This window comes from Equus asinus, chromosome 3 (genome assembly GCF_041296235.1).
Source record: "Equus asinus isolate D_3611 breed Donkey chromosome 3, EquAss-T2T_v2, whole genome shotgun sequence".
Classification (NCBI taxonomy): domain Eukaryota; kingdom Metazoa; phylum Chordata; class Mammalia; order Perissodactyla; family Equidae; genus Equus; species Equus asinus.
The window spans coordinates 101,756,451-101,775,225 of NC_091792.1; the positions used below are offsets into that span (position 1 = coordinate 101,756,451).

Here is an 18,775-nt window from a genome sequence, read left to right on the forward strand (position 1 = left end):
GCTATTTAAGGCCAGCCCTGAAACTCTATCCCTTATTAGGCATGAGAAAAAAATCCACCTCTCACAGAAACCAAGCCCAACAGTATTCTCTCGGAACCTGGGGCTTTGTGTTGGACGTCACAGCTGCAGAGCAAGTGTGGTGGTTCGCAGCCACTTATAAAGAGAAAATGTGGAGGTCCCCGCATGAAGACATGGGCTTTATTCGTCTTCAGATGTTGACAGTCCCCTGAGCCACCACAACAAAAACAGAATTAAGACGCAAAAGGAATTCAGAACCTTCCTTTGCTATCCCAAGCCTGAGAATCTTTTCAAATTTAAATGAATATCTGTCAAACTAATTAAGAGAAGATGCAATGCTCTCCTTCTGTGCTCAGTAGAGAGCAACTTACTGGTCATAAATTCCTCAGGGAGTGGGAGTGACTAGGTCACCACACTCTTGCTTAAGATTCCCCGCTTTGTTTATTTCCAGGTCGGCCTGCTCATCTCCTAGACCAGAAGGACCACAAAACATGCCTTGAATCAAGCTTTAATTCCATAAAACAGAAACGGATAAGATTATGACGAGATGTTGCAACTGAGGTTTTTAGTCAAAAAATCAAAAAGGAGAGAAGTGACAAGTAATCATTTATATCTGAGTGGCATCTTTTTTTCCAAGATGTTTTATATTTATGAGCAGATTACAAATTTCAAACATTTCATACACACACACACGCGTGCGCGCGCACACACACACACACACACTTGACAGTTTTCCCACCATTTTTGCAGATTTTGAAGTTGAGACTCAGTAAAAACAGATCTGGTAAAATACACGCAAATTGTATCAGAGTCTGCATAGAGTGTAACCCAGCAAGACCATTAGCTGCATACCCTACAGCATTTACTGGTCTCCTGCCAACCACCCAGTACAATACTATGTATTAACTTAATGTATATATATGTAATTAATACTTCAGTAACTGCAGGCAGAGATTTTCACCCCCATTTTACAAATAAGAAAACTTAGATTCAGTACAATTATCTTGTACCACACTAGTAAGCAGCAAAGTCAGTAGTAAGCGTGATTCTTAAAAATATTAGTTTAATATATGGCATTGCACCTTTAACAAATTTTTCGAAACTGAAATGATAAAGAATGATTCCTTATCTAAAATTTTATTATTGGTAAGAAATCTGATAGTAGCTATTAGAATTTCCACCAAATGTCTTTATGCCGCTGAAAATATATTTTTCCCTTCTTCAGCAATTCCATTAGCTTTTTCCTACTGGTGTCACTTAGCTGAGCTGCACAGTTCTCTCAATGACTTGGGCAGTTCTATTTAACCATTTCTTTATTATTTCTCCCTTTGGCTATTTATATCTTAAATAGGATTATTATCATTTCTGCTTCCCTAAATGAGACAGATGGGTTACACTTACCTGCTCTCTGACAGCATACTCATAGCTTAAAGGGATACCGAATAGCAAAAGGGATACAGAATTTGAGGCTAAAATGCCAGTCAGACTCAAACCTAATTTATGGTGTTCATTATTTTTCCAACTTTTCTTGGGGTTTCTATAATGAGAGCTATTCTCTTCCACTTACATGCAATAAAATGGGGCTTCAAAATCTCTCTTCCGGGTTGAATGTCACTGAGTTGTTTCCTGGGTAAATCTCAGCTTCTGATCTCTCCACTCATGTTTTTAATCCAAGTTCACTCTGCTGATGCCGTGAGGCCGTCATCTCCACTGAGGCTCCAACACTGCTGACGTCATCGTGAAACAGGGCTCACTGATCCTCCTGAGCAATCTTTCCACAGAAGCCCTGATGCTGATGCTCTTGCCACCAAGGGACATGACTTTTACAGCCCATGTTTGAGTTTAGAGGAGGGTATTTTAATCCAAGTCAGTTTAATGTCTACTGGTAAGGCTTTGCTCAGTCCTGAACCAAACATGCGTCTATTTCGCCCCTTGAGGAATTCAATCCAAAAGCCACATTAGATTGATTTTGACATTTTAGAGACAAATTGTACCTTAGACATCAACTAGTTCACACTTTGGGTGTTAGAGATGAACAAATCCTTAGCTTTATATACTCAAGTAATTAGTCATTTATTTGAAATTCAATCTAGAATGAACAGAATTCCCAGACCCCTTATTTTGAAAGCAATATCAGCTTTGTCTCACAAAACTTATAGTTTTAGTGTTTCTACATCCGTATTCCTCCCACTTCCCCATACTGCTTTAGGTGGTTATGATTTCAACAGTTTCAGACACTAACAATTACTAACATCAATCCTTGAAAAACAATGTTTTCCAATATTCTCAAGGCATTCCTTAGATGGATGGTGATCCTTTTACATCTTAACAAGAAAAGTCAGACTTTCAAGAGATCATTGTGATCAAGCACCTTTGTTTACTGGAATAACACAGGCAACGTAGATATCATGCTAAGGAGGAGGTACATACCTAAAGGATGCAGTTAAGATCAACATCAATCACATATCTTTACTTAGGAGAGCAAGTGAGATAAGTTTCTGGGAAATAAGCTGAAACAAACCAAAGCTATAAAATCATCTCCACCCATTTACGCACAGTGTTTTGATCCTATCCTGTGTTAGGGACAATAAATATAATATGTCAGCAACTTGGCATAAATACAGCCATATCATCATTCTATAAAGCACAATGATCCAATATCCCCAAGTATCACACAAGCTAAAACAGCTGAAAGCATCCTCTTCCTAGGCAACCAGAAGCCTGAATTCTAATCCACGTGCCCTGTTGCCTGAAGACTAGGATGCATTGAGACTTGATAATCCAAGATGCTGATCTTATTCTGATATTTCACATGGTCATACTGCATAGAAAGCCAGAGGATTCGGTTATAAATCAAAACATCTCTGTCTGGTTAGTTCCAAAGTACGTGTTTTTAAAAGATAACTGTCTCAAGGAACCCAAGGTGGTCAAAGTTAGGTGCATTTATAACACATTGGATTTGCACAAGCTGCAGTGGCCCCATCCATCAGTCTCCTGCTTAGCACAAATATAGGATAATAAAATACCACACAACATTAATAATGATGACAATGAAAACAACTAACACATTGAGCACTTACCTTGTGCTAGTTACATGCATTAGTCCATTTAATCCTTAAAGTCACCCTCTGAGGAAAATACCATTATCCTCATTTTCAAGACAAGGGAACTGAGGCACTGGGAGAGAAGTGATCTGTCCAAAGTTCCAGAGTCACGGAGAGTCAGTGACAGAGCCAGGATCTGAATCCAAGCAGCCTGGCTCTAGCGTCTCCCTTCCAACTCTCATGTCATATTTGCACAGTGGATTCCACTCACTTATCTAGAGATGGACTAACAGTCATCAGAGCGAAAAGTAGTTTGTTTTCCTACAGGCTGAACAAGAGGGATTCAACTTAAAGACCATTTCATGTAATTGATTACGTTTATTTATTGTACCCAAATTTGCTTTTGCCCACTATTTACCAACATACCTCCAGTAGTAAGCCCCAGAGCGGGGTAATCTTTGAAAGAGAAAACAAAAGCTTTCTACAGAGAATGAATTCAAGAAAATTGACATATGGCTGCAGTGGTCATTTATCATGAATTTATATATTTTTGTAGCTTTCAATAAAGGCACAATTAAATGCACAGCAAAATTTAGACTGATTTTATACCTTGTAAGATATAAATACATAAAATCTGGGGGGAAAGCCCTCTGTCCAACTTTTTCTTTTTGAGATAACATGATTACCTACAGGACTTTCTTAAAGATTGTCTTTTAGCTATTCTTAGAATCATTGATTTTTTTTTTTGTATCATGAGCAGTACTATCACAGGGGTGAGGTTGGAAAGTACTCAACAGCTTGTGAAATAAAGATAATCAAGGAAAACAGAGAAGAACGAACAAAAGGAAGGTTCTGTGATTGCTCCTGCATGGCTTCACACTCGGCTAGTATCTGAAAAGCCAGCTTTCCCTTTCCCTGAAGGAGAGTGTTGAAATATGAAGGCATTCCCTCACCCAGCCTCTCTCTTCTACTCCTCGCCTTATCGCCACCAAACAGCTGTGTGTTCCCTGAGTGCTAAACCAACTAGTTGAAGAGTGAACACTTTAGCCAATCTGGTGGTTGTTTTTTCCCCACTCACAATCTCCCAAGCAACTGGCCTGATGATTTTTTGAACTGAATTGTCTGATAACTTGAGAATCATGTAGAAAGAAGACAGGCCAGACTAAACCTATAAGAAGGTATACCAGTTTTTACCCTATACAGACTGAGGAAGATAATTCCAATTCTCAGAAAGCAACAGGAGGCTAATTTCTTGCTGAAAGAGACAGTCTAGTTTTGGACAATAACCACGTGTTGCTCCCAACAGCCATTATTTCTCTCAGAGTTTCTCAATAGTGGCACCACTAGGGCCAGATAATTCTTTGTTGTGAGGGGCTGTCCTGTGCATTGCAGGATATTTAGCTACATGCCTGACCTCTATCCACTAGACGCCAGTCACACACACCCCCAACTCCCCTATTGTGACCATCAAAAACATCTTCAGACATTGTTAAATGTACCCTGGGGGGCAAAATCACCTCTGTTGAGAACCACTGACAAATTTTTAACTGTCACTGAAGTTTCTTCTTTCTATTTCATAGCAAACAAATTCTGGATGGCTAATTTTAAACATTTTGAAAGCTGTTTTCTTTCTCAAAGGCCTGCCAAATTTCATGGTGGTATGAAAAACAGACTTGCCCCTTTTCCTAGTCTCTGACTCTGTCTGATTCTCACGGTTGCTTCATGAGGACTCAGCAGCAATCAAGAACAATAGTAGTTCAAGCTTAAATATGTATTTCCTATCTTGGGCACTTTAACAATATTAATTTCCAAATTCTCACCACTCCCCTTTTACAGGTGAAAGAGGCACACTCGTTTATTTTCAGTTACAGTGCAGCATAAAAACAGCTTTGCTTTGTGAAAGCATAAAATGGGAGCATTTACAAAAATATCACACCTATGGGCAATGAAAATGGGCAGGCCCATGAGGGACATTCCAGAGGAATGACCAGTTACAGTCACTGAGCATCTTATCAAGACTGTTTCTTGATAAGAAAGTTACGCACATTTTCTTTGGGCGTAACTGGCTGATGAAACCACATTCTGGTAGTTAACGATAAATATTCTCTGTTGAATTATTAAATGTAATATCAAGTGTAGCTTCAGCGGCCTGTTGTATCCTAGGAGAACATCTTGGCCATGTGAAGGCCAAGAGTACCGTACTTCTCTGCCTTCTTCCCAGTGGTTTCCATAAGCTAATGGTATGCTTCTCTACTCCAAGGATAATCAGCCCCATATCCCAAGGCACATAAGGAAGGAGCAGGCGGTGTGCGTGACCTGCCCTCTGACTCACACGGCACGCACTTCTTTCTCCTCCGGCCAATCCATAAAGAAGGCAACATGACACACAGTCACCATCTAACAGACACATAGGCCCAAGGAATTAAAGTCTGCAAAAGCAAATGGTATCCTTTCTTAATGTCTGAAGACTGCCATTAATAACAAGAACGACAGCAATAACAATGGCCACTTCCACCACTACCACCTGTGACCAGCACGCCACCTGCCAGGCCCAATGCCAAGCACTTCAGTTTCATTATCCCTGAACCCTCACAACAACTTTATGAGGTAGGTCAGAGTTCCCCCACTTTACAGATGAGGCTCCTAGAGATAAGTATCCTGCCCAAAGTGACAGAAGGTGATGAACTTGGAATTCAAACCCAGAACCTTCAACTTCAAAGCCTGAGCTACTGCACCATCATGACAAGCACAGGGAGACAGAAAGAACGCTGCTGGCATGCCCACTACCAGAAACAAAACACACGAAAAACAGCTTTCTCCAAAAGAATGGGAAAGGGTTTGGGATAGTCTAGGTTTATATCGTTTCACTCTTGAAGAAAGGGATGAGGGTTATGAACTGGCTGTCTGCAGCTGGGCATGACTCTAGGTCCTCTCTTGAAAAGACTGATTATCCGCTGCAGGAGGTTTTGCTGTACTCGAAAGGGGGAGTAACAATTTCTTTTAACGTCAGATGGTCATTCTCTGAAGGGGCACAGCTCAAGATCAGGGTGTTTTTCCTCTGTCTCAAAAGCTACTATCGAAGCCTTCCTTTTAATCTTTAACCACAACACTTATATAAGGAACTTTTTATTGTTTTCCAACAGTTAACAGCTCACCACACACTATGTCAAAGTTCTTGGGTTTATCAAGCTTTGCTAAGAAGCTATAACCTTCCTCTGAGCTGCTGAAGTTAAAAACTTGGGAGCCATTCTAATCGCTTCCCTCTCGCTCAAGCAAAGAGCCAGCCTGTCGTCAAGTCTACCTGTGCTGCCTTCTAGATAGCAAAACCACCACCTCCTGTCCTTCCCTCCTCACTGAGCCACAGCCTCAGTGCAGGCCCTCACGATTTCTCACATGGACCAGTCCTCTCTCACTAGTTTCTTTTCCTCCAGACTTGCCATCTTCAAAACCACCTTCCAAAATGCAACTAGAAGGGCCTTTCTCAAACTCACATCTGATTTTGTCACTGCTCTGCCTTTCACATTATTAACTCTCCATCACCTTCAGGGTCCTGTTCAAACTCACAAGCATCCTCACGTATGCGGACCAGTTAAAGAATACCACATACATTCAAATCAGGCTATCCTCCCCCCCAACGTGGCACCTTGTGCAAATTAGACAAAGGCACCTCCTTCTCCAGGTGGATACAGCTGCTCCAGGGAGCAAAGCCTGGGCTGGATTTCAGCCCTGCTCCTGCCTCATCTCCACCTGTCTTTAGCAGGTCACAAGCGTGCAGTCGGCCCGCAGCCCCGACTTAAGGTGCTGTCCAAGCACCTCTCTGTTTACTTTGTCTAGAATGCCTTTACCCACTAAATCCATCCACCTAATGCCTATTCATCCTCCTAAAATCAAGACAATCATCCTCCCACAAGAAGCTTTCATCCATTCTGTGATACCAGAAAGACTTCGTCATAGCATGGCTGTTACAGATTTTCTGGCCTATTTCCCCTACTAGAGGCTGCATCCTGTGAAAGCAAGGACCCTGTCTTTCAGACCTGCACACCGATAAAGCCTAAGACAGTGCCTGGGAGAGTGCAGATCAAGAGTTGCTGAATGTCAAATGAATGATGCCTCTTGCTTTCTTAGCCTTGCCATCGTGTAATAAGAAAGTCTCCCCACCCTGACCCCCAGCAATTTGGAGATTAGGTCACAGGGTCTGCTTCCTCAGATTACATAATCCCTACTCAAATAACAAGAAGCCAGATCTCATTTACCAATTATTTCATTAACCTGTGATTAAGAAGAACAAACATCTTGGATTTCAACTTCCTGTCCCCTCCTGACAAGTTCACTAATACATCTGTCACTGACCATTTTGTCCTTCCCCAGATCTCGCTCCCTTCTTTCATCTTCTCCTCCTCCCAGACTTGTTCTACTTAACGAGAGCCATCCAGCTGGATGGGGGGTGCCTGGGAATCTGTGCGCTCTACTTTCATGAGTGTTGGACATTTTCATAACAAAAAAGTAAAAATAAATATTAAAAAAATAAAGAGTTATCCATACTGACTGAACCACAGGCTTGACTGCTCATATTTCTGCCTTCCATGGGATTTTCCTCATTAGTCCTATTTGGCTCTCCCAATTGGCCTGTGCCTGATGGCCACACTGATTTCATTTATGACTTTACTTGCTCTCCTAGTATTTTCCTCCTCAAATCCCTTACTAATTCCCTCCTGATATGAATCTGAATTCTCTTCTCCTATTTAAGTCAGCCCAAAGGGAGTACCAGACTTTAACTCCCTATCAAAGACACTTGTATATCTGAAATCCAGTCATTTCACTTATGAAAAATAAGTGGCCTCACTTGGGTGGCCTCTTACACAGAAACCTTTTAGGAAGGCCTGAGCAGGTATCACATTTTAATCAGAGATCCATGTTATTGTCTCCCTGCTCACAGTTATTCTAGGAGAACATGGTCCTGACCAAATCCCCACTGAGAGGGTGAGGCTGGACCAGCTCCTCCCCGGCTACAAGCAGATCTGCTCAGGTTGTCCCTGTGGAACTTGGAACTGGGGCTCAGAGGCTGAGTTAATCAGGCTCGGGAGCTATGAGGACACATGGAGTAGAACCCAACGATGGCTCCTGATGAGCCAGGGCGACATGTAAGCCAATGTGGGAGGATAGAAACCCAGAAGCTTGGGGAAATGCATCAGACAGGATTTTGTTGTTGTTGTTATTGAGTGAGTTCTTAAGTTTCGGGGTTTTTTTTGAGGAAGATTAGCCCTGAGCTAACTGCTGCCAAACCTCCTCTTTTTGCTGAGGAAGACTGGCCCTGAGCTAACATCCGTGCCCATCTTCCTCTACTTGATATGTGGGACGCCTGCCACAGCATGGCTCGCCAAGCGGTGCCATGTCTGCACCGGGGATCTGAACTGGCGAACCCCGGGCCGCCAAGAAGCGGAATGTGCGCACTTAACCACTGTGCCACCAAGCCGGCCCCAGTTCTTAAGTTTCTCTGTGAGTTCTTTGAAAGCAAAAATGGGAATTTCTTGTGAGGGCTGAGAATGGAGATGGCCTCAGGGATCGAAAAATATTGTCAGGTTCTTCCTCACCCTCACGCTATCCGGCACCAACTCTTTGGATATGTGTGTGTGTGTGTGTGTGTGTGTGTGTGTGTGTGTGTGTGAGTGTGTGTGTGTCTGTTTGTCTCTCTGCCTCTCTTTCTCTCCATATAACATATATATATATATATATATATATATATATATATATATATCTCACAATTTTTCCTCAAGAAACAGGCTTCCTCTTCAGTGTGTGCATGGGTGGGCGGCAGTCATGCAGAAAACAACCACAGAGCAGAGAACTTCAGGTTTACTTCAACCCCTATTAGCTACTTGAAAAGAAAGCAAGCTTTGGATTTATATATACAACCTCGGGAGAAGACTCTGATTTGCCTGGCTTAGACTCATCCTTATGATGGTTTACTCAATGGTCACTGTCTCCCTCTTCCTCACAGATATAATTCTGATTCCACTGCAGGAGCAGATGACTATGTGCTCAGGAAGGCAGATCCTTCCACAGCCCCAAGAGACGAATCATTCTTGATCTCCACCAATCATGGTACTCTGACTCCCCCGCCAGTTACTAGTATGGGCATGGGCATAGGACACAATCCTATATAATGGGATCTGACCCAAAGGAAAGTTTCTAGGAAGGTTTTTGGAAAAGTGTTCCTCATTCTTGATAAAATACACAAAAGAGGGACTCCTTCCTGCCTTTGGACAAAGTTATGTGAGGATGTGATGCCTGGAGCTGCAGGAGCCATCTTGTAATCATGGAGGGGGCAAATCTGAGGATGAAAATCATTATGATAAGGATGGTAGAATGGAAACAGATAAACCTGGAACTTTAATGACATCACTATGCTATTAAATTGACCCTGGAACCATGTCTTCCAGGAAGCTAGTCTGCAGGGAAATAGAACTGACGTTCAAAGTCAACTGAAATGAGGGACTATGCTGTCCAAGGAGAAAGTGAATACCTGCCTACTTGCCAAATCATAATAAAGATGAATGGTTATTGACATCTTACTATGTATCAAGTGGTGTTCCAAGCTTTATATGTATTACTTCATTTAACCTACACAGCCCAACAAGCTAGATACTTTCACTATTCCCTACTTTTCAGGTGGGTAAACAAGGTCTAGAAACATTGAATAATTTATCCAAGGTCACAAACTCAGCAATGCCAAGATGAGAACTCACACCCTGGCTTCTGACCTTACCATTAGGTGAAACTTTGAAGTGTTGCTGGCTTCCTGCTCTTGGATTCCATAAGCTTCCCTTATATCTTTTCAAAGAACCCTCTTTTCATTTGAGCTGGTCTGAGTGGGTTTACGTTCCCTGTCCCAAATGCTCCCTAAGGCACTGGTATTGGCCAGACTCAGGCTTTCTTTCTCCAGCTCATCATAAATCTGAGAATCTTGATGTCCACTTGTTAAATGCACTTAGTCCAAATGCCACATGAAAAGCCAGATTTAGTGGAATTCATGGTTCCCTGGTTTGCTCCTTTCCCAAGTGCCATGTGGCAGGAGTTAGCTTGGGGTCTTTTAGGGGCTCTATTTCTAGCACAATATGACATTAATTAAAACATCAATGAGCACCAACAAGGGATGAGATTGTTCACACCAGTTCAAATAACTGTCCCATTATAGCCTCACCTCTAATTTTGTCTGTTTTTAACTTTTCAAAGTTAAAATGTTTGCATTGAGTGACATCCAGCAATCGTACATGTCTCTGTGGCTCTGTGAGACCAAGAAGGCATTTCTATGGCCTTATTACTGTTTATTCATGCCACACCCTCAGTTCTCACTCATTCAACAAATATTTGAGTATCTGCTATGCCCCAGGCACTACGCTAGGCACTGGGTATCAACAGCTTATGTTCTCTGTCCTCAAACAGGGTAATAAAGTCTAATGATATGCCGGATTATCTTTTTCCTTAAATCAATAGGAAAGCCACAACATAGGAAAAAGGTGCACAGGACTAGACAAAGCATTTTGTGGGCACATCCAATGTAGCAGTGACGAGCAGAGACCCTGCTGCAGACTACGTGGGTTCAAATGCCAGCTCTGCCACTGCGGGACCTTGGGTTAGTTATTGAACTGGTAGCTCAACTGTTTAACTTGTTAAATAGAGATTAAAACTGTAGCTTTGTCATAGGGTTGTTATGAGAGTTAGCATTTTTCTAAATCATTGGGAACATAAGTACAAAACAAGTGTTTGTTCAAAAGGAAAAATGAACTGCAGTCTATTTTGCTTCTACCCAGTGATCATAACCAAGCAACTTTGCTGCAAGCAGTGGCGCTATGATAACATGCTAACCCGGGAATCTGCAACAGGAGCACAGCATTGTCACTGTCGGAGAGGACTGGGGCTCCAGGCACCAGGACCAGGGGCTCCACTGCAGAAGGATGACTCCCCTGGCCTCCACCCCTTAAGTAAAATAGAGTCTCCACAGTCAGTTGTTACTTGCTCTGAGAATCCCCAAACTAAGATGTTGGTTAAAGAGATTTTAAGGTGATGTCCTGCGGAATTTGGTTTTCAATAAGCAGATCTTGGGAAAAAGCAGGACCAGAAATTAGGAAGAGATCTTAGAAGTCGAGCCGTAATCCAAATATTTGATAACCCCTTTGACTCTTGGTTACCCGGCCTCTCCTGGGACATTTTTAGATAGCCTTTTCCTCTACGGACCATTTCTAGTTATCATCAAGTGATAACTTTCTTTTATGGCTCCCAAACCCATTTATCCTGGTTCTGGAGCAAGGATAACCCCAATTCCAAATGGTGGTCTTCAAATGCTTGGAGAAGAGAATTCCCTCTCTTCTCCTAGTTTCCTGAGCTAGTCATCACTTGACATAAATTATGATCAAAATCCTCCAAATTCTAAGGAGGAAATGAATAGAATCTAGCGACTCAGAGGGGTGTCTAGGCAGATCATTTTCAGAGAAGGTCCTTAAAGCGCCCTGGAAAGCCAGTCTTGCCTCTGGGCTCTGAAGAGAAGGAAAGACATGGATTCCTGTTTCCATTATACCTGAAATAGGCTCCTCCCACCTTGAATCCTGTGGCCTAGAGAAGGGTGTTGATATCAAAACTCAAACATGAGTACATCGTGGTATCATGTGAATTCAGTGGAATTCAACAGGACTTTTGTAGCTGAAATTTAAACCAAATGTCTCAAAATACACCTGTCCCTAGAGAGTATGGACTTAGCACTTTCATAATAGAAACAATGGTTTAGCTTAAATGAGGCCAGTTTTTAAAAAGAGTTTTTCCCTCTGTATGTGTGAAGATATAGAATTGGGACCTTCTTAGGTGATAGAATTGAATACTTAAGAGGCCAAAGTTGGGAGTTCAATTCTCATAAGAACAATCAGCTTTGATCAGAACAAAGCTCTCTCCTGTGCTCACTGTGTTCTATCTTTCAATCCTAGGTAGTGGTAACAACAAACAAATGGACAATAGCCAACAATTACAGAAGATTTTCCATGTGGTAGGCACTGTGCTGAAGGCTTTGCACAAAGTATTTCACTGAAACCTCACAACAGCTCTATGAAGTAAGTTCTCATAACATTCATTCAGAGTAAAAGCCAAATGCCTTCCAGGGCCCAGAATGCCTGACCTCAGCCCCTCCAGCACTGGCTCTTCCTCGCACCTGTCATCCACACTTTCCCCAGTGCCTTTGCACTTGTTCTCTCAGCTGAGTGCTCTTCCTCAGCTCATCCCAAGGCCCAGTCTCTCACCTCCTTCAAGTCTTCCTTCAAATACCACCTTCTCAGTGGGGCCTTCTCCCACTACCCTTTACAAACTTGCGATATCCCCCTCCTCCGTCATATACCATACGTCCCTGCCATGTTTTGTCATAGCAGTTAGCATTTTATAACCTTCAACACAATTAACTTATTTTGGGGTTGATTATCTGTCTCCTTGACCAGAATGTATGCAAGGATTTTTGTCTACTTTTGTTCACAACCCTAAACCCAGCATCTGGAAACACAGCTGGCACACAGTAGGCACTCCATAAATACTTATCAGATAAATTTTATACATGAGGCAATAGATACAGAGGGCATAAGAGGTCATGCTTTTTATAGAAAGAAAGACTTCATTAGGAACCCTCGTTCCAGAAACCAAACTCGAGTACATGTCCTTTTCCTGAGGGTGGGTGGCATTACCTCTGACCATCAGGGACAGTACATTAGATCTGAATAATACTCCATGAGTAGAAACGCACACCAGCTATCAAGAATATACGAAAGTATTTCAAATGGGCACTATATTCAAGAATTACACGTGTAGCCACAATCTCTTGTCAGAATATTTTGTGACTCTACTGGGAAATTTTATTTGATAAGACTTACGGAAACTACAAAATGTCAAACTAAAAACTGAAGAGGATATAAAAGTTCTCATGAAAATATTTTCCCAGGGTTGTACCACAGCAAGAGTGACAGCTTATAACACTATTTTATAGACGCCATTCAGGTTCAAGGATCATTTCCCGAGTTCCTTTTATGTGATTACATTTAACCTTCCTAACAACGCAGAAATCCAATTTGCAGATGAGGAACTATGCTCTCAGAGGTTGTGTACCTTCCTCAAATAGCCCAGTAAGGTGCAGAACTTGGAGTAGAATATAATTCTTTTGTCCCCATGCAGAGCGCCCCACCCACCCACAGCAGCTAGCTAGGCTTCAGGGGTCTACCATTTTATAGGATCTTCTATCCTGAGGAAGGAGCTCAGTTTTTGTAAATGGCTAACTTAATGCCTCATCAGCGGCAAAATAAAAAACTACAAGTATTACTGCCCTCCCTCTTTTTCTAAGGTCTACTGTTACACAGATTCAAAAGATTCATATTGGAGCGCATATGTCGTCACAGTAAAATGAGCGTCTTTGTCTGAAGTTCATTTCAGTAACAGCCAGGTTTCTAAAGCTCACATTATGACAGGGGAATAAATGCAGCTGCTGACAGCATCACCAAGAGCAACAAATACCAGAGAAATCTCAAAGCTCTGACCACTTTTTTCTTAACGATATTTTTGCCAATTATTCCTCCACAGCTTTGGACACTTGTTTTCACCTCTACCCTTTTCCAAAAAAGAATTCTACCCCAGGGGAAAAAAAATTAAGACCTCAAAACCCAGTACAAATTGCTCATTTAAAGAACAGGAATTAAGGCTGTGGGGGCTTTTCTTCCTTAAAAATTCAGCACTCTGCAGAAAGAATCCGAATCCTGTCCTGATTCTTCCTGAGCAGTGGAGCAGTTTTGGGTTTTGTGTTAGTTAATTTTAATTAAAAAAAAAAAAAGCACCATTCTTGAGAAGCTGTTGCTATGAGACTTCCTGGGCCTCAACAGATGGCCACAGAACAGTTCTCAGCCCTGAGCTCGGGGCTCTGAAGCCCTCCACTCAGGCATACCATTAACATTCCTGAAATACCTTCGGAGGCAATGCGGGCCGGCTGCCTTCAGACCAGCTCACCCGCGGCTCCTAGGCTGGCCTCTCTTGTCAAGGGGCCTGGGTTGAAATTTGTTATAAATGAATGATCAGGCCTCTCTAGGAAAAGGCCAGAGCAGAGAAGGTGCTGTTCTCGGTTTAGGCTTCAGACAAACTTTATCAACACAGCCCTGGGGTTTTGAGCTGTTCAGACAAAGGCGTGAACAGACATACAAACACATGTGCACACACATGCACACACACTCACGCACGTGCACCTCACCCCGAACCCAATAAATTTCATTGTTTGTAAGCCTCTGACCCTCTCCCAGTCACAGAGTGATCCAGTTAAGAGAGCAGCATATTTTCGGACTGAAGCATTTTGAGTGCCCAGACAGAGCTGCGGAGGGAGAGGTTTAAGGATTTCTGATTTTTCTTTTGATGTTAAGACATGAATGAAAGGCGAAGTGCACGGCCTTCGAGTTTCTACTTTCTCACTAACTTCTTGGTGCTGTTGGACAAATCATTCCACTTCATCACCTTTCTCTCCCTTCCAAACTGGGATAACGATACTGACCTACATGCGTCAGATAGAGAAATTAATGAGCCATGATAAATAAACAATGGAGAAATCATTGCATAAATATTCGGTCCGGAAGACTGGCCTCCACCACTGCCAGAAAAAAGATAAGGGAGGAACCTGGAGACCCACACCTGGGGGTCTAGTTGCTGGGCCCACTGTCCCAGGAGGGCTGGTCCAGAATACTGACCACGGTTTTGGTGGGAAGGCTCTGCTGGTAGTTTTATGGGTCACTAAGGAACTTTGGAACTTGGAAAACCCGGAATACTAAACAGCCATAGCTTTTCGGGGTGGGGCTCATTTAAATTCCATCCCCAGGGGTTGTCACTTTCAAACCAGGCCTGGAGTGTGCAAGCGAAGTCCTACTTAAGCGTCTGATGCCAGTGTTCACTTGATCACTCGACGGGACATCAGAGCAATCCTACCAGTTTCAGTTCATTAAGAGCTTTTCTCCCAATGATATCAGATGATACGCCACCAACACTGCACTGCCGCCCGCACTTGACGTCCGTTTTTGAATCCAATCTGTCAACTAAGAAGCAAAATGACTGGAGAGTGCTTAGGTTCCTGCCTTCCAAAATCATCCGTTTGACCTGAGGTGTGGCTTCCCCTCTTGTCTCCAAAATGTGAACATCAGGATTGCTCGAAGTTTTTTTTAAAACATGCCTTTTAGAGGTTTGGTCTAACAAGGAGTGCCAACTTTTTCCTATTAACCAGCGACATTCAAGAAGCCATCTATAGAGGACTGGAGATGAGGAACCTACGTCTTTTTCCAGTGTCCAGGGCTACAGCTTGCTTGTCCCGTCCCTCTGGCCATAACACATTGAGCATATGGAGGTTTTGCCCAGCTATTCAGCTTCCAGCTCACAGGTTCCTCGGATCAGAAAAGTCAGAGGCAAAGGCTGAGATCTGGGGCTGTTTGGAGGGAGGGAGGGAGAAGGAGGGAGGGAGCGGTGTGGGGAGGGAGGTGTCTGACGTATGCAGCTTTCATTTGCATAGCTGAACCTTTCAAGCAGAGCCAACGGGGCACACAATGTGTGTCTGGGAGCGGGGGCTGAGTGCGCTCTATTGTGCCCCATTGTGTGCTGTCCACGACACCAGGGGACCCTCACCAGGCCGCAGCAGAGGGAGCCTGGCAGGCACTCCACAGCTCCAGAAAGGAAACTTTTAAAAATTGTCACTGGGGAAAAAAATGAATTTAAGATACTTAATCCCCCACCCTACTTTAGCTATGTAATAATATTGTTCTTGGGATGAAATATATATATGTGTGTGTGTGTGTGTGTGCATCTTAGTTATTAACAATTGTGTTAAATTACATATTTGGGGGTACTCTGTAGACATGTACAAGGGCTTACTATACCCTTAATAGGAAATGTGGGTTTTGTGACTTTACTTTTTAGCTGAAGATAAAGAGGTCTTCAACAAGCTCTCTCTTCCTTTCTGTACGTTTTTAGGACAATGGGATTTTTATGGATAGTTGTTGGGTTTTTTTAAGACAGTGATTAGGGCTAAGATGGTATTTATCCTTCCCCATACAAAAATGACTTATCCTAATCCAGGAAATCATCTTTGATTTATACACTTCCTAGCTTGTAATTCATAGCAAAGTTAGAACTTTAAAATTTAAATCAATGCTAAATATACAATATTTGTTTTAGCTTTCCAACATCCATTTCTCCCTAACTCCCTCAACATTTATAAATTCACTTACAATCTAGCTACCAACCAATCTAAGTTTTCAGTTATCACCAACCATCTGTACTATTTGCACACACATTATCTTCCGAATGATTGCTGTAGATTTAGGTGATGCTCACATATCATCCATGGGTAACGTCATTTCTGATGCTTTTATTCAACAAAGCAATCATTTTTAGTATTTATATTTCTTATTACTAATATGTTGATCTTATTATAGGAGAATGTTTTTATAAAGACAAGTTAGCTAACAGCTGAGAAAGACGGAAATTTCCAACTGGCTATAAACATTGGAAGAAAAAGACACATTTCAGGATGATTAACATCAATGACAAGTGAATGGTTTCTGAAGGCTTATCGCCTCTTTTTCATCACCTCTATCTGTTCTCTCTACTCCTGTTTACTACTCTAGCAGAATCACTCAGAACTGATGAACGCCTTCGTTTCATGAAGGTGTTTATAGCTTTGGAATTAACAAGGTAGGAAATGGATTTATAAATGAAATGAACCTTTACCCATTTACAGAAAGTTTTCATTAAAACCCAAAAATCAAAGAGAAAATTACTTGCTTCCTATCAAGACAAAACAGTCAGGGGGCGTAAGCACCAGTTCCAAACCATGAGTGTTTTTAGCAACCTTGGATTATGAATCCTTGAAATACAAGTGTGCTGACAGCAATCCAAGAGGGAAGACAGCACTGTCCCTGAAGGACCTGTCAATCAACTCGCAAGTAAAATGAAAGCAGAGAACAGCTTAAGCTTGATCAGAATCATGGCTTAGTATTCCTAAGCATCTCACTGTTGCTCAAATTTAGGTGCTCGAATTTAGAATCTGACTCTCTCTTGAAAATAAGGAGGAGCCAAGCGAGCCAAGCAATGCAATCAACCCCCGCTGAAGTGAAATACACTAACTCCTCTATGTTGAACAAACCTTAACAAGAAAAACTGCCTTCAGATCACGAGAGAAAAAGTTAGATGGCTTTCAAAGTAAGTAGTAATTAGAATTAAACTATAAATGCTGGGGCTGCATGATGAGAAGGAGCCAAGCTATTCAGCCTGACTATATTATTATACAAGCCAGCATACATATTTGTCAGCCTTAATTAAAAGTTACTTTCTTTCATCATCACTTGAGCTTCTCATCAAACAGGAAGGAGTGCACCATGAGGTGTCAATTGACTGCAAGGGTTACAGTAATTTGTCAAGTACCCCCCATTTACATATTTATTTATGCCTTGGTTTATCATTTTGCCAGCACACTTGACAGCCGCACATCTTAGGATTTCATCATAAGGGCCTAAACTAAACAACTTCCATGCCTCTCGTTAGTTTACCTTCCCAATACTGGCATTTCCATCAAGACAAACGTAGAAATAATGTCAAGAAATATCTGGTTTAAAACAGACTTACCTTAAGGAAGTCTAAGCTGGCATTTCCATTGTCCTCAGCTATCTGTTGGACAGCTCTGTCCAGCATGACACCGGGCCAAGCTGGCCCACCAAGGGGGCTCAGTGGCTTGGGGGAGAGGGCATAGAGGCACGATTCCGGCCCAGAAAGAATCCACGGGGGCCAGCCCCAGGAAGGCCGAGCTAAGACACAGGTGTCTGACACCACCAAGGCACCTCTGCTCGGAACCTGCAATCAAACGGCTGCCCTGATTAGCCAAGTACAAAAGCCAGTTCAGATTACTGCCCTCCTCCCAGCCAATCGTCGGCCGGCCTGCCTGACAGCAGCAGTCCCCTGATGTAAGGGGAAGTACACGCGGCCAGAACCGGAGAACCGGTTTCCACAGTGGCCGCTGGCACACCGGGTCCGCATGCACGCCTGCCCCACTGTCTGGGGAAGCCGTTTGTCAGGCTGTTGTAAGGAGAGCTTGTGGTAATGGGTAAGCCACCTCCTGGCTTCCCCAAAGAGTGTCGCTCTAGGTCCTTTGACTCATAAACAACACGATGCACTGTGATGACAATTAAAGTGAAGGTAAGGAAGCATGAATGGCGTTGGCTGCTTTAACCACTGAATGCCCTGTCTGCTCTTCCTCCCGCCCCTTGCCAGTCTGCACTTGGGCTTCTTTGTAGCTGAATCAGTTCGATTTTTAATTAGCTATGGTTTTTGCAAGCAACAGTTTCTCACAGAAGCTAGGCGAAGGGGAAAGCGAATCCAATAAAAAGAAAAATCTTTCTACAGTCATTGTTTCCAACAATAAAATTCAATTTTGTAAAAATCACCTCAGACACAAAAGTTTATAAAGATAGCGCTTGTAAAAACAACAACAACAACAACAAAACACAGCATTTTAAAATTCGGCACAGTGGAGTGCCACGTGGCTCATCTTTGTGGATGGAATCGAACAAGTTTCCTAAACTACAACCAGTTAAAGGAATTTTACTTACATCTATCACCCGAGCCCCCGACACCGCAATCCTTTGCAGCTGTATGGATAAGCAGTGCCTGATTCA

The 18,775-nt window shown here is 42.5% G+C and overlaps 1 protein-coding gene across 6 annotated transcripts in view; it reads right to left on the reverse strand.

Annotated features, from left to right (window-relative positions):
• SHROOM3 (shroom family member 3) overlaps nt 1-18,775 on the reverse strand; it is a 263,254-nt gene that overhangs the window by 159,740 nt on the left and 84,739 nt on the right. The window contains exon 1 of one of the 6 annotated variants that reach the window (XM_070505590.1): nt 17,730-17,883. The exons of 4 other annotated variants lie outside the window; for them this stretch is intronic. Coding sequence is in view for 1 of the 2 variants with exons in the window: in XM_044766178.2 (XP_044622113.2) it covers nt 17,730-17,795 (66 nt within the window). In the remaining variant the exon portion in view is untranslated. Of the gene's footprint in view, nt 1-17,729; nt 17,937-18,775 lie in introns of those variants that run through there. One more of the 6 variants, XM_044766178.2, reaches the window with a different exon arrangement.